This window comes from Chelonia mydas, chromosome 24 (assembly GCF_015237465.2).
Source record: "Chelonia mydas isolate rCheMyd1 chromosome 24, rCheMyd1.pri.v2, whole genome shotgun sequence".
NCBI classification, from domain to species: domain Eukaryota; kingdom Metazoa; phylum Chordata; order Testudines; family Cheloniidae; genus Chelonia; species Chelonia mydas.
In genome coordinates, this window is record NC_051264.2 from 1,052,147 (window position 1) to 1,073,684 (window position 21,538).

The 21,538-nt window shown below is 53.0% G+C and overlaps 1 protein-coding gene and 1 long non-coding RNA gene across 7 annotated transcripts in view; one reads left to right on the forward strand and one right to left on the reverse strand.

Moving 5' to 3' along the window:
* Window positions 1-15,075, reverse strand: part of LOC114021300 — a 67,539-nt gene extending 52,464 nt beyond the window's left edge. The window contains exons 1-3 of one of the 2 annotated variants that reach the window (XR_005223049.2): window positions 14,466-15,075; window positions 12,747-13,009; window positions 12,277-12,355 (exon numbers count right to left, since the gene is read on the reverse strand). This is a non-coding gene — a long non-coding RNA (uncharacterized LOC114021300). The remainder of the gene's footprint in view (window positions 1-12,276; window positions 12,356-12,746; window positions 13,010-14,465) is intronic. The other variant, XR_003565917.3, reaches the window with a different exon arrangement.
* Window positions 15,076-16,360: 1,285 nt separating this feature from the next.
* Window positions 16,361-21,538, forward strand: part of ADAR (adenosine deaminase RNA specific) — a 28,949-nt gene continuing 23,771 nt past the window's right edge. The window contains exon 1 of one of the 5 annotated variants that reach the window (XM_043535129.1): window positions 16,361-16,502. Coding sequence is in view for 1 of the 5 variants with exons in the window: in XM_043535127.1 (XP_043391062.1) it covers window positions 17,638-17,673 (36 nt within the window). In the remaining 4 variants the exon portion in view is untranslated. Of the gene's footprint in view, window positions 16,503-17,232; window positions 17,674-19,523; window positions 19,695-21,538 lie in introns of those variants that run through there. The other 4 variants (XM_037883376.2, XM_043535127.1, XM_043535130.1 and 1 more) reach the window with 4 other exon arrangements.

Genomic DNA, 21,538 nt, shown 5'->3' on the forward strand with positions numbered 1-21,538 from the left:
GCAAAATGTGCTTAATCTTTCTTTTCAGCAGGAAATCTGTATTTATTAATGGTTCTGGATCAAGGACTCTCCAAGGGGAAAGAGAATAATGCCTGAAACCTAGATCTTCGTTCTCTCGGCAACGATTCACCCACTGGCTTTCTGAACCTGGAAACAGGGACTCTGTTGTTGTTTCAGCCTGGGACCAGACTGCTGGCATGTAAAATTAAAAAGGTGGTAGAGGAGTTTTTAAACTAAGGGCTGGGGAAAGCTGACCAGTGCAGAGGAGCACACAGTTCGGACAGAGCCATCCTATACAAGAGGATTTCTGAAAGGGGATACTCTATATCCTAGTAAGGAGGAGAGGACAGAAGTTGATAAAGTACAGGTAGGAATTGAAGAGAACCAGTAAACAAAAAAAGAACCCCATTCAATTACATCACATGAAGGCAGACAACTAAATATGGACAAACATTATAAGTGACTGTCTATAACTGCTAGAAGTCTAAATACCAAGATGGGTGAGTTCCTGGTATTAAATGAGGATATTGATACAAAAGGCATCACAGAAACATGCTGGAACAATAACATTCGATGGGACACGGTATTACCAGGGCACAAAACAGGAATGACGGAATAGGTCGTGCTGGTGGGGGAGTGACGCTGTATGGGAAAGAAAGCATAGAATCAAATATAACAACAATCTTAAATGAGCCAAACTGTACCATCAAATCTCTATGGACAGAAATTCCCTGCACGTACAGGTTAAACTGGAAAGTTTTGTTGGTTGTATACAGTCCAGGGGTTGTGCATTAACCACCCCGATGTAACATTTCTCCAGTCAGGTCCTGATTTCGTTTAAGCGGATTTACTCTTTTCCCCAAGATGTGCGCGTTATTCTCCGTAATGATAATGGAAGTTATGCATGTACACCGAGAAGACGGCAGGCTGCTAGTAAGGGTGTGTCATCTCCCAGCACAGTTACCAGAATAAAGAAAAGCTGTATCCAGTTTAGACTAGTGGCCTGGCACTTGTGAAGAAAGCAGCATTTCTCAGCAGGATATGCTGTGAAATGTGCCAGTAAATTACATTTTTTCTAACTAAATGGGTATTTCTGAACTTCCTGCTGTTAGCAGCCACTCGGCTAAGACCATTCTATCAGTTGTGGCCAGGCCAGCATGGCAGCTCCATTGCACAAACTGCAAACACATCACCATCCTCCTGAGACGCTAGTTCAAAAAGAATCCAAAGAGAAACCGTAGGGCTTGGCGCTCTGTTGCCTGGCACCTGAGCCGCCATTTGCACCAGTGCAAAGTGGGGTTGGCCACCACCTTCCAGATGTAGCTGTTTTACTCTCACTTTACACAGCTGAGAACAACAGAGAATCAGAACCATCAAGGAACACTGCATGTAGCCAGAGATGCCACACCAGGGCGGTGTATAAAATGCAATGCTCTCTATAAAAGTACATTAGCCTAGTGTTAAGAATAAAAGTAATACCATATGTGAGCAAAATACAGGAGAACACTGTGGATGGATGCACTCAAAACAAACACCAATGCAAGGTTTCACATCATCCCAGCCATTGAGAAATGCAGATGAGGTTGATAAATATGTTCCTCCAGTTGGATTTTTGCAAAGATCTGTACTTTTCTTAACAGCACTGTTCTAAGAGGCCCCCCACAAAGCATAAGAAAATGACGAGCCCCGAGGGAAAGAACAAAAGCTTTGTTCATGCTAATGATATTCTCCAACTCAGAATCTAATTCAGTCAGCGTACTCCCATCTCACACTTTGTGAGCAGATGGCTTGCTGCTCCCTGCACCAAAGAACTGCCCTGCAAAGACAGGAGGCTCCAATTCAGCACCAAGCTGGGCCAGATCAGCCTATCACACAGGCCGTTTACTCCAGGCTGCAAGGAGAGCTGAGTGTGTCTCAACCAGCGGTTTCTGCCTAACTGCGGTGCCAGGATCACCCACCTGGTAAGTGCTCCCTGTTCTCCCATATGGCGGTAGGTCACTGTAACATCGGGGGCTTTATAGTACCGGCAGCTTTAAACTGCTGGGACAGATGAACCCCCTCAAGCTTTGATGGGTTAGCTCCAAACTGCTCCTGGGTCTGGGTTTTGCAAAATCAAAGCCCATCTGAAGACATCTTACAAAACGAAAGCGCCCCCCCTTACCCTAATTTTCATTCTCTTTCAGATTCACACTGATCAGTCCTTTCGACAACTCTTGTCTCACTTCTAATTCTATATTAATTATAAAAACCCTCCTTATAAAACATCCCTTTGTTGTTACAGCTCTTGGCATGGCAGGATAGGATGGCAAGCCGGAGACCTTCCGTGTAACAATACAATGCTTCAGGGAAGCTAAATGCAACCTCATAAAACTGTACCCACTGCAACAACTTTCCTTTTCAAAACTCCCAGCGCTCACCTCTCCTGTGAGCTATTCCTCTGGCTAGATATGGCCTCATTCCTGGAGTACCTGAGCACCTCACAGTCTTGAAAGCCCGAGGCTAGTATCCTGAACACTCCACCACTGGCAGAGTGATCATGTGAGCAAAGGTTTATTAATCAGTCCGCAAGGGCAGGATATAAGTATTAACGCCTGTCTCACTATGGCGGAGATGCTGTTCTTGTGCTAAGGTCTCCTTTCCAGGACACAGAGAAAGTGTGTCTGTCTATCTGTCACTTTTGGGGTTACCCGAGGCGTTCGGGGAGAATTACTACCCCCTACTCACAGCAGGAGGGAGCTGCACCAACTCGCTGCCTCTGGGGAAGCAGGGCACCCAGGTCACGGGTTTCCCCCCAATTCGACACTCTCCTTAGCACCAGGCACTTTGGCAGGTTTAGAGTAAAACCAACCTGGCGTTGGTTGAACAGAGCTCGAGGGAGAGATTCCAACATAAGCCAGCCTAAGGATCTGGAAACGTTAAGGCTACAGGTAAAAGGAACGTAAGACGCAGTTTATAGCCTGGACTTAGTAACCAGTGACTTTCCTGGCTCATTCGGTATTTCTCACCCAAATAAGTTCTAAACGGTGCGTGTCCAGTCTAGCAAGCTGGGATTCACCACTGATGAGACAACCCCGCTGGCAGAGTGATTCCCCTTGTCCTCTTTCTTCTTCTCTTATACAGTTATAGACTCTTGTCCCAGGACCCAGGGCTCCCCATTCAGAGACTTTTATTGGGGTTCTTTTGTCTTGGCAAATACCAAAGCCTGCATCTGGCCAAGAGAGTAAACACCAACTAGCTCAGTCGATGGCTATCCACGGTTCTCATGTAGATTGGGTCAGTTCTCAGGCTCCCCCTCCTTAGGTGCCCGGTTTACACCTAACCAATTTGGAACACCATACCCTGCACATTACACAGCTCTAAAACTGCTTCCCGTACAAACCCCTCTCAATAACTAAGACAATCAGCCAGTTCTTAGCTTTTGGCAGAAACCCCACACAACCCCCTTGGTGAAATATTAAGAAGATGGTTGGACACAGAGGTAATCTACCTGCCAGAGCACAGCTGTGTCACAGCACCTTACTGTAACTGGGAAATCCTTCGTAAAGAAGTGCAGCGGGACTAAGGTAGGCAGGCCCCGTTCGCTACGCTGGGGAGTGACACAGCCACAGCTCCTCAGGGATTTTTAGGCACTGCCATGACTAATGCAGTTATTTTCGGATCCCCCACCTTGCAGGCGATGGAATGGGTGCATGATGCATCTCTGCACCCACCAAGAACAGAGACACTCCTCCCACTACTGAAGAGAAATAGAAGATCACATTGGATATTGCTGAGGGTGGGGGATGAGCAGAAAGCTCTCCATGGACTGCAGTGGAAGCAGAAGTAACCTCCTGACTTCAGTGAACCTGGTCGCATACACGCATTGGCCCCCCGACACCGAATGATTACTGGCAGACAGTAAGGTAACAGCCACAGGCACAGTAAGGCAAATGAATCGGCTTGGGCTGATTGCAGTTACACGGGAGTAAATTGGAGTGATTCAGCTGGAGTCTCTCCAGATTTACATCAGCATTGACCAGAGCAGAGCATGGCCCTTGGATTTAAAAGAAATCACATTTTTCTGTCCTTCACTAAGCTCCTTTCAACATGTCCATCCCTCTCCTCCTTCGGAGCTGCCTCTCCTCTTGTGCTCTGCTCCAGAGCAGGGGCTCTCTGCTTTCTCCAGCCTGCCACCACAAGCTACAGCAGAAAAAAGTTTCAGGACCCCTCTGAGCAAAAAAACTGGAGGGCTGGATGGGGAGAGGAGCATGTAGAGAAAATTGCAATTCAGATGCAAGTCCCATGGGATCTGCCCCGTTCCCAGAGTCACAAGGCTACGTCTACACTCAAATCGCGACAGCAGCGCTGCTGTAGCACTTCAGTGCAGACACTCTCTATCCCAGCGGGAGGGCCTGTCCCGCCAGCATGGGTAATCCATCTCCCCAAGAGACGGCAGCTAGGCTGACAGAAGAATTCTTCCATCGACCTAGTGCTGGCTACACCCGGGGTTAGGTCGGTGTAGTTCTCTCTCTCACACCTCAAGAGACGGGCCTCTACCAATGTACGTTCATAGTGTTGACCAAGCCTGAGAGAGAGAGGTCCTTTGGAGAGGGGGATAAAAGGAATCTGCTCTGGGCGCCTGGGTCAACCTCTTGCAGGAAACAGATCAGACCAGACCAGATAGACAGAATGGTGGAGAACAACAAGCAGCTGGCAGCAAAATGACCCCTCCTCCTGTGTCAGAACAAGCCCACTTCCACACTGGTGTCCTTAATCCTGCAATGTTCCATCTGCCAGCTCTGACCCCTGCCTCCCCGAGACACACACCAAGCCACCCCAAAGCCGTTGGAGGACGCGGCTTGCTCTGAAGCTGGCACTGGATGTTGGTCAGGAGCAACAGGCTTTATACGCATCAAAGAGAAATCAATTAAGCTGCTAGATATTCAGCCACCTGGTGCCTCTATTTTTTCTTCTCCTTCTCTTTTCCCTCAATGTGCCACTGCTGCCCCAGGGAAGTCATGAAAGAAACAATACGTATTTCTCTCTCTCTCTCTCCCTCAGATTAAAAAATGCTGTATGCAAAGAAATCAGCTCAGGCCATCCAATTACAGTACCGTACACAGTCTCTGAGGTTTGCAAACAGCTATCTTTCTATCCGTTTATCATCTCTATCTCCATCCCTGCCTCTCCATCTGCACAGATCACTGTCTGATCCACGTCTCGGCTCCTCCTGTTGGCTTTATCATTACAAAATGATAATCTGTAGTGAATAAGGGAGTCCTGAGCAAGGTGTAATAGGCTCCCATGGGATGCAGAAATTACTCCTTTATGTGGGGACGCCCTTTCAGAGGCCCAGATGCACTAGTGTTTCACTTGCTAGACAAACGCATTATACCGTCTCTCAGCTCTCCAGAGCTACATAAATATGAACAAGTGAAGAGACGAGGGCCACCTATCTCCTGGCCTTTCAAGGAGGTTCCTGAAGTTTCTTGAGGAATATGATGGGGCAGGTGCGGGGAATTCACTCAGCTGAGCTTCAGGATGATACCAGGCAAATACTGTGGCTAGTCTGGGTAAATTCAGAGCTGGGTGTCTTCCCTGCTGGGCAGAAGCAGATTTAAATGAGGATGGCGCTGGGCCCTGGCAGATGGCTCAGAACAGGAGTGAAGAGCAGTGAGCTGCATTCCCCCAGGGTAGCTGCACTGCAATCAAAGAGGCACACCCCTGAGGATGAGTCTCCGGCCAGTGGCATAGCTATCTGTAAGTAAAGGTCAGACAGATCCTGCCCCAAAGAACTGACAGTCCAGAAGGTGCACAGATAAGACAGGTCACATCAGGAATCTGGAAGGAAGGAGTTTTGTTTTGGTTTGTTATTATCTCACTTCCTTGTGGGCGTGAGAGCAGACGTGTATCCTTAGCTCAGCAGCCTGGGCAGGTGTCCAAACCATAAAGAGTAGCCTGGAGAAGGGAGCTGTGGGGTGCCGCTGGCAAAGCAGAGAAGGTCACACTGAGAAAGATTCAGGTTTGGCCAGAAGCACCCTCACTCCAGGGCTCAATTTAAACTCCTCCCTTTCAGTCTCTCTGAATGCAGAGTACGGCGCTCTTCCTCCGACAGATCGTCCTGCACACGGTGGGAGGGGAGCCTGAGAGAACGGTTATTGCTCAAGACTAAATGCAGGATGGAATATTAATGCAGCATACGCTGACACACACTGGAAAGCTGAATGAAGTCTGGGATTAGGGAGGGTCATTAGTGTAACTGATTCACCCTCCAGGAACTGCTGTGTCAGGTACAGTAATCCGGAGGGGCGACACTGACCCACTTTTCACCACCAATCCCCCCAATAACCGGCGCTGCCAGAGAAACAGCGTGGCCACCCTTCCTGCAGAACAATGACACCTCCCCAGGGAGCCCCACTCAACCTCCTATCCGATGCACACGCACCCAGGCCATTGCCCAGTGCGCCTGGATATTACAAGGAGGAGTCTGTGATGCTGGCAGACCTGGTGCCAGCCATGCCAAGCTCCCCATGTCTCCACGGAACACTGACAAATACACAGTCTGGCTGACCTCTGTGTTAGCCGTGTTAAAACAGGCATTAGAATGGTAAGAATGTGTTTCGTGTTTAGACTTTATTGAACACTTGTGAGCTGCTGTCTGCATTAATCTCACTTATAACGTCTGTATCCCACACTACACGGTAAGATTTGAACATTTGTATCATAAGCCTTTGCAACTGTGTAAATCACCAGACAGGAGAGAAACATTAACCAGCGTGAAATGCTAGCCTCCAATGGGTCTCATTGTCCTGCCCGACCAAGAAGGCCCCTCAATGCCAGACGGACCAGAGTGGAACATTAAAAGGGACCAAAGTCTGTTGTTTACCTTTCCTCTTCCCCCATGAAGATGAGACTTGCAAGTGAATTCCTCCATCAGCTGAGTTTGCAACTGGAAGCAGAAAGGGGGAAAGGGAAAAAAAGCCCCTAACGAGGAGGAACTGCATCTTTATGTGCTTGGACTCCAGGGGTGTAAGGATTATTAGGCATAAGCAACAGCTCTCCCATGCTTAGCCTGGACTAGCCCTAAAGGAAAACAGAGCTTGCTTATTATAGAAGCTTTTAGTACCTTTTGAAGCTTAACATTGGAACTCATTTGTGTGCATCTATGTTTACCTGCTTTAACCTCGTAAAGAACTCTCATTTCCTTTTCTTGTATAACAAATCGTTCCATAGTTGATTATAGGATTGGCTGCAAGTGTTGCCTTTGGTGTGAGCTCTAAAGTGCAACGGACCTAGGGCAGGTGACTGGTCTGGGGCCTGGGAGCAACTTGAACATTATTGTGATACTTGGTATAAGGGACCATCTATCACAAAGGCAGGTGGCGTGACAGAGCAGAGGACCCGAGGGGACGGCCAGTGACTCCATATTTAGGCTGTTATGGTGCCTGGAAAGTTTACGCTTGGTGAAATCTAAGTATAGAACCCCCAGGCAGTCTGGGGTTTGTGCGCTGGCTCTTACCAGTTTGCCCTGAGCTTGGTAATTATGCTCTTGAGTGACAGCCTGACAGAGCTCAGCTGGGACAGAATATTCTGGAAATATTAAACATTCCTTTGCCATGGAAAGCAGCAGCACTAAATAGTGTGGTATCCACCTGGCCCAGATGAGCAAAACTCTTCTTAGCCATTGGAACACCAAGACAATACAGCTACTGCCATCGCAGAGCCTCCATGTTATCCCCAAATGAGACCCGTGCCGGCCACGTGCCAGGAGCCCACGGCCCATAGGCAGCAGGTGGCTAGGGCCAGAGGGGGCTCAGCCTCCCCCGTCTGTTTTCTGAGCCACCCTGCTGCCCACGTGGATGCCCAGTTCAGCAGGTAATGCCCATATCTGCCAGGGCCAGGGCCAGGGAGGGCATGGGGTGTAGCAGGGGGAGGGCCCCACCTGCACGCTGGATTCCTGGTGGGTAGAATCCCGGTAGGGGGCCTGAGCTGCACTTCCCAGGAAGGTTTGGTGGGACAGGATGAAAGTCCCAGGGAAAGCAGGGAGATCCTCAGGTGATTGTGCAGGGGAAAGGAATCCCAGGGGAGGCAGGAGACTCCTTGCCCTCCCCCAGGGGCAGGTGAGGTCCTCCCCCAGGGGCAGGGCCTCACCTGCACACAGACATACATGCCAAATGCCACTGTGGTGGGCGCCTCCAAATCTGAGTGGCAAGAGGCTGGAGCAGGGAGCGGGACCCAGGCCCACAGGCCAGGAGCGGACGATGTGGGGTGACGAATATTTTCACCAGCAGCCTATGCTGAGGCCCACACCTGACTTCCATAAAAATGGGGCACCCTCCTCTTCAAAACCGAAGGGCAGCCCAGCATGACTACAGTCCTCCTCGCACAGTGCGGCCTGGGATCGTGGTTCACGATAGCACACTGCGGGTTAGGACATGCCAACTAGTTACTACAACGACTGGCATCCTATAAATGCTACAGACTAAATTCAGTTAGGCGTTTCTGGGTTCCAGATAAGGACAGCCCTGGCCTGCCCTGCAGAAACCCCAAGCTGGATCTGGCTATGCCTGCAGCTTAGCCGGTGTTATACGTCAAGGGATGGTCAGCCAGGGATACTGCCTGAGAATCAAAATGTTCCGATGCCTCTTTGTACTAAGACGTACTGCCTTGTGGAACAGCCCTAAGGATGCTAACACCTTCCACTGCTATAGCTGATGGGGGAGCTCCTGGATTTCAGCTCCTGAAATTGATCCCCCTGCAGCATCCGCACCTGCTTTGCAATGGCGCAACTTTAATAGACGAAAGGCAAGCTGTGCAAATGTGAGAATGTCATCACGCTGTCGGACCAGGCAAGTGTGTAACCAACAGCTGGACAGACGTGGTTGCTCTCCCCGGAGCCTGGCTTCCCTCCCTCCCCACACCCGGAGCTAGCAAGATGCGTAATTGTTGCTGACATTTCCCTGGAGAACAGCCACGGCAGCTGCCTCAGTGTTATCAAAGCTCAGGTTCAATCATTCATTCAACAGCAAGAAATCCTGAAAGGAACAGCGTGTACAATGCCCCAGATAATACAGCTCATTTCTGGGACCCACCAGAAAGCTTGGAAACCCGCCCCGCTCTAGACATTAGCAAGGGACAAGGAGGTGGAAGTGAGCTGCCTTCCCGCCACGTTTTAGGAATGAAAGCCCTCTCCCCTCCGGTGCGGAGACAGCAGTTCTGACAAAGCAGCAGAAACCCTCGTGACAAACCCAGGGGGACGCAGCCTTCTTCATGCACAGGACAAGCAGACCAGGTGGTACGTTGCCATGTGCAACCTACCTCCCAGTGCACGTGCACAAGTCAGTTTACACGTTGTTTGGTTAATGGTCCATACCAGCTCATTCACCTGTCATTTCACTAGTGTCTTGTGCTAATGTAATGGACGTGTACCAGTGACACTTTGCTTGGCAGGATTGTTAATCGTCCCATGCTCATGTTGGAACAATGGTACCGTCTTTAACACACCCTGATGGACGTCTGTTCACTCACACACTGTGATATTGTCACAAGGCTTTTAGCAACAACAACAAATATTTAAAAAAATGTAAAGGGGAACTGAAGGCACATGGGATGTGGAGACTTTCCAGTCTAGGTCACTGGTTTGCATGGGCCCCAAGTGAAGCCAATGCTACCCGTTGTGGGGCCATGTGAAATGAAGGAGTGTCATCAGTCTAGTTTTTAGCGCTATGTGACAAAACCCCCTTACTTCTCGCTGGGAGCCTCTGCCAGGAGGCCAGAACTGATCCTATCTTGAGCTGATCCACCCAGTGCAAAGACAGTGCATGGGCGTGGGAGAAGTTTGTACCTGTTCCATGGGTAACGAGGAGACTCCAGGGCTATTAATCCAGCACCACCCACCCCAGGAATCCATTCATCTTAAATAAAAACATAGGCTGTTGGGTTCGGGGAGCAAAAAGAAGGGCCACTACAAATCAAGGCCACCAGCCCTTCTCTGCCTGGTGAGAACAGGCTGGCATCAGGAGCAGAGAATGGAGGTTCCAGTGTCCTTGAAAGCGGTTTAAAATGAAGCTCTGTGGGAACGGCAGCCTTATACTAGAACTGTCCTTAGAACAGAAAGTTGGATGGGGGACATGTGCTACAGAGAAAAGCAATACATCGCAATCAGACCCTAGCTGCAGGTTCCAGAATCTCCTTGCCTAGCTGCTTCTTGAGCAAATGCTGCCACCGTGTGGCCTCTGGAGAGCTCTCTGCAACCTTTTAGGAGAGCAAACCACTTGGACCCAGCTCTCCATCTCCCAGGAGGAAGGACTAAGCAGGGAAGAAGCACTTCATAGAACTACAGCAAACCAGCCCCGGATCCCCCACCCTCACAGAGCCAAGGGCTGACTGAGCCCCATGTCCCCCTCGGCCGGGTGCACTTGCTGAATCTCAGCAGATAATGCAGAGCATGAAATGAAAGCACGTTGTCTTCCTGTGCTTCAACAATGTCCACCAGTTTGCGAGGGCTGCCAAACAGCCCACCGTAATTACTGACTCAATGACTATACTGTGCCCACATTTCTCTGTACTCCGACCCATTAATCAGTTATTAAACACTGGCCCCAGGCAAGCTCCTTATCTCCAGTATAAACTCACTCGCCCAGCCCGTTCCCAAATAACAAGTGAGTGTTTGTCGTTACAACTCCAGGATGCAGACAGGGTATCCGATGACGTGAGCTGTAGCTCACGAAAGCTTATGCTCAAATAAATTTGTTAGTCTCTAAGGTGCCACAAGTACTCCTTTTCTTTTTGCGAATACAGACTAACACAGCTGCTACTCAGAAACAGGGTATTAAGGTTTCTTTTAAAATTAAATAGATAAAACGGCAGTTATTAAAGATGTGACTTTGGCAACTTGCAATCTGCAGAGCAGTGAGCCGCATTCCTATTGAAGGGAGTTTGGAATCCAGCCAATTTTCCATAAATAAGGAGACCTAAGGATGAGCTCCCATTGATTAGCTGAAACTCGTTGGATGTAAATGTCTACGTTGCATAATGGTCTATAGCCCCATAATTCCTAGCACAGATTATTCCAAGGCCGACTATAGATCATTCCTGTGCGGGAAAGAGAGGCTCTGTTGGGTTTAAGAATAACAAATAAGCACTAAATTAATCAAGATTGTTTCAATTTACAGAATGATCACGAGCAATAAAAAACTGAACAGATCTAGGGCTTGAGTCTTCCCTGCCCTGCATCCTGTGGAGTGACTTACACCAGTGCAAAGTGGGTGTGAAGTGCTCCATCTACCCCTCCCCCCACATCAGAAGGGGAGCATCTTACCCCTCACTTGCCAGTGTTGCCAATTCTTGTAATTTTATCATGAGTCTCATGATACGTGGTGTCTGTTTCAGATCCCCAGCCCCCCGAGTCACATGAGAACCTTCGCTTTCATTTTTTTATGCCAAGGAAGAGAATGAGTTCCATTGGGTCTAAAGCACAAGGTCCTGATCCTGCAAAGACTAATGCACCTGCTTAGCTTTACTACTGTGCATGGTCCCAAATGAAATCAGTGGACCTACTCCTGGTGGCAAAGTTAAATACACATGTAAGTCTTCGCAGCATTGGGGCATCAATGTGCCCTTATGAGTTACAAAGTCTAAAAATGATGGGTTCATTACATTTACATTTCTATATGACTGGTTTTTTTACAGTCATACCAAGGACACATTAATGACTTGCCCAGAGGGTGCTGACTGCAATTTACCAGGATCACCAAACAGAGCTCCTACAGATAGTCATACAAGTTCTATTAAACTGAATGAAAATGCTGTCAGTGCTTAGGAAAACGCTCACTGTTAGCTGTAATGCAATTCTTTTTCGAAGCTACCAGTAAAGTCTGCTTACTGCCTCAGGCCCCAGTCCTGCAATGAGCTCTACGCAGCGGATTCCTGAGCTTCCGGTGTGGGGTCCAGCCACACACAATGCAGAACTGCGGCTTTACCTTCTCTGTCTGAATTACTTGTGAAGTGCAACTACTGCCTACCAGTTATACCCATGCAAACCAACAACAACATGACATGGTGTCAAAAACATTACACTGACCACTTTACCCTTCAGGTGGAAAACCCATACCTTACACCATTACACTTCATGCTACTCATACTGTGTTCAAAGTAGTTGCTGTCTAGATATTTTGATCTCCTTGCCAGATGGTAAATTACATACAACTATTTACAGGAAAGAAAGAACGCAACAGACACGAACAATCTGTTCTATGCCACTCGTTTTCATACTAATACAATTAAGAGGGGTTTCACCTTATGAGATGGAGAATCCGCAGTATTTGAGAGATGAAGCTGTTTTTTAATCAGGATGGATGAGTCCGCCTCCATGTTCCTGGAAAGTGACGTGGGGAAAAGAATGATGGTGTGGTTAATTTTGTTTTGTTTTTTCAAATAGAAATTTTATTAAGAACTGAAATCAGCAGCATCAGCTCTTCTCTGCTCAGTGCAGAGGGGGAACTATAGAAATTAGAGATAGCCGACAGTTCATTAGCATCTTCCCTCCGAATACTTTGTTGCCTCTAACCTAGGCCGTGAGCAGCCTTTACTCATACTGAAGCTGGAGCTGGGGGCATTCTGAACTTTGCAGACTACTAACATCGCTGGCAATGCAATGCAAGGTCAGAGGGCCCTTGAATCCAAAACTAGCAACTCAACCAGCTAATTCAAGGGAGAATCCTCATTAGCTGCCTGCACTTATTACTTTTTCCCTCTCCCAGACTGACCATTACGCAACCCTTCCAGTGGAGATGCTGAAGTGGGGTCCCTTCTTCCCTTTGTAGCAGATGTCTGGCTGGAAGTTAAAGGCAGTTGGGTATCCACAAAACTTTAATCTTGCTTCTTTGTCTATTGAGGAGTAAGGCAGGTCAGGCCCGGATGCCATTTTCCTCTGGGCTGTCCCTCAATATTAGGATTCACTCAATTCAGCAGTAAATAAAATATTCATGAAAGTGCATTCTTCCTAAAGCCGTCTTGTAGCCAGTGTGCGCTATTAAAGAGAAGAGTGCATGCTACTCACAAGTGAAATGGCCCCTTGCCAAGATGTCTATTTCTTGCCCTAATGGATGACACCTATAAGTAAAACACACTTATTGTCTAAATGACTCTATTTTAGGAAGAGCTACGCTCTCCGGAATATTGAATATTCCCATGGCCCTCTTCAAAAAACACTCAAGAGATAACCCAGTTTTCCAGTCCAACATTATCCCTCTCAGTAAAGCAGGCTCCCACAGAGAAGGATGAACCTGAGAGCAACCACTCTAATACCCAGGGCTATACCGCTATTTAATACATGAGGCTGGACTGAACCTCGTATCCAGCACTAGATCCAAGGCTGCTCCCTGTCTGATCCCTCAGGCTGAGTACAGGCCCACTTTACAGGCCTACATTTCTCCTGGCTATTTCATAACATTTTTAAGAAACATTATGACACATTGATGCCAAATCATTAGAATGTGCTTTGTGTGATGAGATTTTGGAATCTCATGACACTCTCTCTGAACCCCAGGGATGGTTCATGAGAAGATGCTGGCCCCCTATCCTCCATAAAGACATTTATTCATCCCATCTGCCCCTGAAAAGTCAAAGGTCCAGTGTGTGACTCTGTACATTGGGAGAAGAGGTATCGGTCTCACAGAAGAGGAAGGGTAGGGAGAAAGGCACATCCCGAACTGGGGCATCTATCGGCAGAAGTTCAGGGAAGGGAGGATGGAAGTTGCCTTTTAAACAGGGATTGGGGAGGAGAATAGACTGCAACATTCCCCAGCCTGGACCTCAATAAAGGAGGAAACATCCAGATTACAGAGGGTAGGGGCCAGAGGAGATATAAGTTCCTGTTCTGCAGAACTCTGGATCAGCAGCAAGAAACCACGTAGCAGATAATTACAAACATAGTCTGTTTGTAGACTTCCTCGTAGGCCACAGCAACTGGCTTTGACAGAGTTTAAGGCCAGGGAGGCCCATTGCAGCAGGAGTTCTCAAACTGGGGGTTGGGACCACTCAGGGGATCGTGAGGTTATTACATGGGGGGTTGCGAGCTGTCAGCCTCCACCCCAAACCTCGCTTTGCCTCCAGCATTTATAATGGTGTTAAATATTAAAAAAAGTGTGTTTAATTTATAAGGGGGGGTTGCACTCAGAGGCTTGCTGTGTGAAAGGGGTCACCAGTTCAAAAGTTTGAGAACCACTGCATTACAGTCATCTAGTCTGACCTCCGGCATAACACAGGCCAAAGAAGCCCATTGTGTAGCTCATACCCTGCCCCAAGAGGTATTCTATTCCTTATACACGTCGATCCTATCTGATGTAACTGTGGATGTTCTTATTCATGCAAATGTCTGATCCCTATCTGCATCCTTAGTGCATTCAGTGTCGCTGATGACCCCTCACTTCTGAGACTCCAGAGAAAGACCAAGAAACATCTGACAGTTTTAAAAGCTTGTTAACCTGTCACGTTGCACGGACCCTGCAGCAGAGGAAGGCGAGAAGCACACCTCTGAGGTACGGGGGGAATGCAACCCCAGGCAGGCTCCAGTTGGGTGGGAGGCGAGCGCATTCCCCTGGGGGCTGAAGGGGGGTAGGAGAGTGCTGTGGACTGTGGGAGTGAGGAGCGTAGGGTTGCTATCTATCCAGGTTTGCCCAGGATCATCCCTTTTCTGAAGTCGCTCTCCTGGGAAATCTGTCGGGACGCTCACTACACACTCCCAGCAGGCCAATATTTTGGGCTCAGCATCATCTCGCACGTCCCTTTTTCGGTACCTCAGAGATGGCACCCAGCAGTGGGGGGAAGCCTGTCCATCAACGGATGGATGTCTCATGAGCTACAGGGAAAGAGGGGGTATCCTGGGGAGGTCTGTTCCTGTGGGGGGATTCCGAAGGGAAGGGAAAATATCCCAGGGGTTGGGGTCCGTTCCAGGGGGGATCCCTGCGGGGAACAGAGATATCCACCAGGGATGGTGGGGGCCTGAAGGGAAGGGGAAATATCCCAGGGGCATTCCAGGGGAGAGTATCCTGGGGGGTGGGGCCAGTTTTTGGAGGGTCCCTGAGGGGAAGGGGGTGTCAGGGGGTGCCCCGGGGATGGGGCCTGTTCCAGGGTGGGGGACCCCTGAGGGGAAGGGGTGTCCAGGGGTGGGGTTTGTTCCCAGGGGGGTTCCTGAGGGGAGGGGGTGTCAGAGGGTCTGTGGGGGGTCCCTGAGGGGAAGGGGGTGTCAGGGGGTACCCCAGGGGGTGGGGTCTGTTCCTGGGGGACCCCTGAAGGGAAGGGGTGTCAGGGGTGCCCCAGGGGATGGGGTTGTTCCCAGGGGGTCCCTGAGGGGAGGGGCGGTCTGTGGGGGGGTCCTGGAGGGGAAGGGGTGTCAGGGGGGGTCTCTAGGGGGTCCCTGAGGGGAAGGGGTGCCCTAGGGGGTGGGGTCTGTTCTCGGGGGGTCCCTGAGGAGAGGGGGTGTTGGGGTAGTCTGTTCCCCGGGGGGTCCCTGAGGGGAAGGGGTGTCGGGGGGGTCTGTGGGGGGTCCCTGAGGGGAGGGGGGCCCCAGGGGGTGGGGTCTGTTCCGGGGGGGGTCTCTGAGGGGAGGAGGGACCCCGGGGGGCGGGGTCTGTTCCGGGGGGGGTCTCTGAGGGGAGGGAGGGGGGCCCCAGGGGGCGGGGTCTGTTCCCGGGGGGGGTCCCTGAGGGGAAGGGGGCATCAGGGGGTACCCCAGGGTGTGGGGTCTGTTCCTTGGGGACCCCTGAGGGGAAGGGGTGTCAGGGGTGCCCCAGGGGATGGGGTTGTTCCCAGGGGGTCCCTGAGGGGAGGGGCGGTCCCGTGGGGGGGTCCTGGAGGGGAAGGGGTGTCGGTGGGGGTCTGTGGGGGGTCCCTGAGCGGAAGGGGTGTCGGGGGGGTCTGTGGGGGGTCCCTGAGGGGAGGGGGGCCCCAGGGGGCGGGGTCTGTTCCGGGGGGGTCTCTGAGGGGAGGAGGGACCCCGGGGGGCGGGCTCTGTTCCCGGGGGGGTCTCTGAGGGGAGAGAGGGGGGCCCCAGGGGGCGGGGTCTGTTCCCGGGGGGGGGTCTCTGAGGGGAGGAGGGGCCCCAGGGGGCGGGGTCTGTTCCCGGGGGGGGTCTCTGAGGGGAGGGAGGGGGGCCCCAGGGGGCGGGGTCTGTTCCCGGGGGGGGGTCTCTGAGGGGAGGAGGGGCCCCAGGGGGCGGGGTCTGTTCCCGGGGGGGGTCTCTGAGGGGAGAGAGGGGGTCCCCAGGGGGCGGGGTCTGTTCCCGGGGGGGGTCTCTGAGGGGAGGCGGGGTCCCTGCGGGGCAGATCACCTGGTGCACGCGGGGTCACGTGCTTTACCCCAGCGCCCGCCCCTCGCCCCCGTCGCGCTGTGACGCCATCGGCCCGCGCCAGGCTCCGCGGCGCTGAGGAGAGCGGGGTCTCCGGCGGGGGGAGGGGAAGGCGGAGCAGGCGGCGCCCCGCAGCCACTCGGCTCCCGCGTCCCGGGACGGCAGCGGCGCAGCGGTGAGAGGCCGGGCCGGGCCGGGCCGGGCCGGGCCGGGCGGGGCGGGGCGGGGGATGGAGCGCGCGGGGGGGGGGAGAGAAGCGGGAAGCGCCTCGAGGCAGCGCGTGCGCAGTCAGGCTGCACGGGGGGGGCGCATGCGCGGTGTGGCCAGCGAGGGGCCATATCTAGGGAGGGGGCTCGTGTCGTCCCCCCCCCCGGGCTCTGCAGCACGCGCCGGGGGGGGGGCTCGTCCAGTCACCCCCCCGCGCCCGCCCCCGCCCCGCCCCGCCTCGCCTCAGGCGCGTCCCCAACCGCCCAGCGCCGCCGAAACCCGCTTCCAAGGGGGGCGCGAACCCAACGGCCGGACCCGGCGGTTCCCTTCCCGCCCGGCCTCCCGTGGGGCGGCCCCGGACCTGGCCGTTGGGGGCCTCCGCCTCCCCTGCCCGGGGCTCCCGGGGCGGGGCGGGGCGGGGGTGGCCGGATTCCCCCTGCTGAGCCCCCCCAGGGGATCGTCTGGTGCCGTTAAGTCTCCTGCCCCGCTAGCGTGGGGGAGCTTAACGCGGCGTTTGGCGTGTCCCGGCCGGCGGCCGCCTGCCTCAGCGCGCCCGTCCCCGCCCCCCGGGCGGCCGGAGCGCCCCCCGCCGCGCTCCTGCGCGGACCTTGCGGGAGAAGAGGCCTGTCCGCCCTCAGAAAGGCGGTGGGAGTCCCCCGTTACACGGCCTAGGAGGGTGCTTTTCGGAGAGACCTAGAGGGAGGACGTGACGCTTCTTGTCTCAAAGGTCCCCAGCATCTTGAAAGGACGCATGGAAGACTAGTGATTTTTTTCCGTTGGGGTGTACAAGTGAGCTTAGCAGGCAAGGGCGTGAGTGGATCTTTAGCTTGGTTGGGATAGAAAGGAAGGCCTGGAGTTTAAAGCCCTGGGGGAGAGTTTGATTTATGAGATGGGAGCAGAGGATGTCCATCTTCCCGAATGTACAGAACTGTTCTGATTTGTTCGGAGTTATTTTTGGTTTCATGAATGTAACAGACCTATAATTTATGAATGCTAACAGGGTATGGGGAACCCAAACAGAGTTTTGGGGCAGAAGTATTGAACACCTATAGCTCTCACTGACTTTGACTGCTGATGTTGGATGCTCAGCATTTCTGGTTGTCATGGAGATCCAGGGCCTGATTTTCAGTGTTACAAAGGTCAGGTAAACTTACATACCCAATTTTACAAAGTTTTGTTTCATGATAGCCATACAAGATGCTCCAAGGAGTGCATTCCTCAGTGAGCGGCAACCACCTGGAAACGTGCTGTCTATCCTGTCTTATTCTTAGGGTATTTATCCAAGTAATGGAAACTCGTAGGCACCAACACGGTTATTTTGATCTGAAAAGACTGGGAGATACTGTCACTTTCTACTTGATGTGGAAGCTTTCAGGAAGCAAGCACAGTGTTTGGCTGGGAAACCAGGACCTCTCTCTTCAAGTGGACCTTTTGGAGACACAGATTAGCTAAATGTTACCTGTTGCAATGGAATATGGTCCTTTTAAAGTTCAGATTGTGTTTTTTTTGTTTTAAACTACAAAATGAACAGATGGTGGCAGTATAGGACTGATTATATGGCATGTGCTTTTTAAAAGGGCTAAAATGTTTTTCCTATCTAGATAGTGTTGTGGCCTCCATCACTGTCATGTTTGTGAGGCACTCAGGTACTGAAGAATTCTCCTCACAACACCTTTGTGAGCCAGCAAAGCATTATTATCCTCAGTAATGATGGCTGGTCTGAAAGACAGATGAGTTCTTTGGTGAGTCCGTTAGCTTCAGTAGCAAATGTGAATGAAGACAGTTTCTAATTAGAGGAACACATCTGTTCATAGTGAAATAATCAGATATTGACTCCTTTTGAGGATGAATATAGGTATATGTTGATTGAGGCCTAGATCAGCAGTTATTTCCAAGGCTACTAATGTTGGTGACCACAAATAGAAGTTGTGTGTAGTAATATACACTGCACATAATTTGTTACTCATGTAACTTGATCATTCTTAAATTACTCGATACGTAGAACAAAACACAATGGGCTTCCTAAAATACATAGCTGAGAGCTGGTGCTCAGCATGTCAGAGAACAGGGAAACTGCTGCACTGACCCAGGGCTGGTGGTGGGACTGGGGGAAGACCAGATGTGTCTTGAGAGTTTGTCCGTCTCTAACTTCTGTATTATCAAAAACAACAAGGAGACCTTGTGGCACCTTAGAGACTAACAAATGTATTTGGGCATAAGCTTTTGTGGGCTAGAACCCACTTCATCCGATGCATGGAGTGAAAATACAGGAACAGGTATAAATACGTGAAAGGATGGAGGTTGCCTTACCAAGTGTGAGGTCAGTCTAAGGAGATAAATCAATTAACAGCAGGATACCAAGCGAAGAAAAATAACTTTTGAAGTGGTAATGAGAGTGGCCCAATACAGACAGTAATTTGTGGTAGCTAAGACATCTGTGGTGTCGCTTGCCTCCCAAGCTCCACTTCTTCTGTGAAAAAAACTGAGCTGTGGGATCGAAGTGAGAGTAAAAGCAAGCTGGGGAAACAAAAACGAATCTGAACCACAGCGAAAGGAGGCCGAGCTGGACACAGAAGGGGATTTATTCCTGCTCTTTGTAAAGGGCATGTTAAGTTGGTTTGGGAATGGGACAGTGAAATCTGCTGGCACTTCTGCATCGTCCCTCTCTCTTTTAGTCAGAGACTTAGCCAGCAGCTGTGAGGTTTGTTTCTCCCAGTGAGAATGACTTTTTGGTCTTGACTTAAACAGGGATTTTCCCCAAAGCGTATCTAGCTGGAAGGGCCTGTGTGTCTGTCATTAAGGGAGCGGTGGTGACTGTGGGGAGGGTAGTTGGAGGAGATCTGTTGCGGGGGGAGTCTTCCAAGTCACATGGGTCTTACTGATGGGTGCTTCTGGCTAGACTGTTCTCCCGGCAGGACTCTCCCTGTTGACGAGGAGGGGAAACCCAGCGGCCCGGGCTGCATGAACAGGAGCCTCGCAGGCTGGGGCAGGCTCTGAACCGAAGGCCCCGCTGCGCCGAGCAGGAGCGAGGCACCGCTGGGCTCCGCACGTGGCTCCGCTCGTCGCGGGGGGGGGGGGGGGTCGCGTGCATTGCGCGTCATCACTCCTGGCCGGGTCTCCCTCCGCACAACAGAGGCGGCGGCGGCGGCGGCCGAGGGGGGTAAGGAGGCCGCTGGGAGGGGCGGGGAGCCCTGGCCCCATTGTAATCCCAGGCTCTGCGGGGGGCCTGGGGCAGCACCGGGGCGTGGGAGCCCCCTCCTCGTGCTCGCTCTTGCCTCCCCCTCCCCGGGTGCATGGCACCCCTCCCCCCGCCTGGCACCCCTCCCCGTGCTCGCTCTTGCCTCCCCCCCCCCCGGGTGCATGGCACCCCTCCTCGTGCTCGCTCTTGCCTCCCCCCCCCCGGGTGCATGGCACCCCTTCCCCCGCCTGGCACCCCTCCCCATGCTCGCTCTTGCCTCCCCCTCCCCGGGTGCATGGCACCCCTCCCCCCGCCTTGTACCCCTCCCCATGCTCACTCTTGCCTCCCCCTCCCCGGGTGCATGGCACCCCTCCCCCCGCCTGGCACCCCTCCCCATGCTCGCTCTTGCCTCCCCCTCCCCGGGTGCATGGCACCCCTCCCCCCGCCTTGTACCCCTCCCCGTGCTCGCTCTTGCCTCCCCCTCCCCGGGTGCATGGCACCCCTCCCCGTGCTCGCTCTTGCCTCCCCCTCCCCGGGTGCATGGCACCCCTCCCCCCACCTGGCACCCCTCCCCGTGCTCGCTCTTGCCTCCCCCTCCCCGGGTGCATGGCACCCCTCCCCCCGCCTGGCACCCCTCCCCGTGCTCGCTCTTGCCTCCCCCTCCCCGGGTGCATGGCACCCCTCCCCCCCGCCTGGCACCCCTCCCCGTGCTCGCTCTTGCCTCCCCCTCCCCGGGTGCATGGCACCCCTTCCCCCGCCTGGCACCCCTCCCCGTGCTCGCTCTTGCCTCCCCCTCCCCGGGTGCATGGCACCCCTCCCCCCGCCTGGCACCCCTCCCCGTGCTCGCTCTTGCCTCCCCCTCCCCGGGTGCATGACACCCCTCCCCCCGCCTTGTACCCCTCCCCGTGCTCGCTCTTGCCTCCCCCTCCCCGGGTGCATGGCACCCCTCCCCCCGCCTGGCACCCCTCCCCGTGCTCGCTCTTGCCTCCCCCTCCCCAGGTGCATGGCACCCCTCCCCCCGCCTTGTACCCCTCCCTGTGCTCGCTCTTGCCTCCCCGTCCCCGGGTGCATGGCACGCCTCCCCCCTCCTGGCACCCCTCCCCGTGCTCGCTCTTGCCTCCCCCTCCCCGGGTGCATGGCACCCCTCCCCGTGCTCGCTCTTGCCTCCCCCTCCCCGGGTGCATGGCACCCCTCCCCCCGCCTTGTACCCCTCCCCATGCTCGCTCTTGCCTCCCCCTCCCTGGGTGCATGGCACCCTTCCCTGTGCTCGCTCTTGCCTCCCCCTCCCCCCGCCTGGCACCCCTCCCCGTGCTTGCTCTTGCCTCTCCCTCCCCGGGTGCATGGCACCCCTCCCCCTGCCTGGCACCCCTCCCCTTGCTCATTCCCTCCAGTGCATTGCACCCTTCCCCTTGCTCAGTCGCCCCTCCCCTTGCTCATTCTCCCCCCTCCCTGGTGCATGGCACCCCTCCCCTGCTCATTTCCCTCCCTGCACCCCACAGGTAGCCCAGATATACTTACCTATGATGGAAGGAGGGAGCCCAGATATACTTATCTATGATGGAAGGAGCATGTTCCTGGGTTTTCACACATGCACTGCCCCGCAGTGGGGCGCACAGATCAGTTTAAGTGGGGCAGATACATTTAATGTCACCGGGGTGTGCTTAAAGGAGCAGGTCAAGTAATTAAGAATGGTGGTGTGGGATCAAGGCTGGGAAAGGGCTTTGATTTGAAGAAATTCATGCTCTTTTCTTATGAAATGCCCATATGAGGAACTGCCATGTGACCACATTCATTCACTAGCACATCCTCCCTCAGCACCAAACACA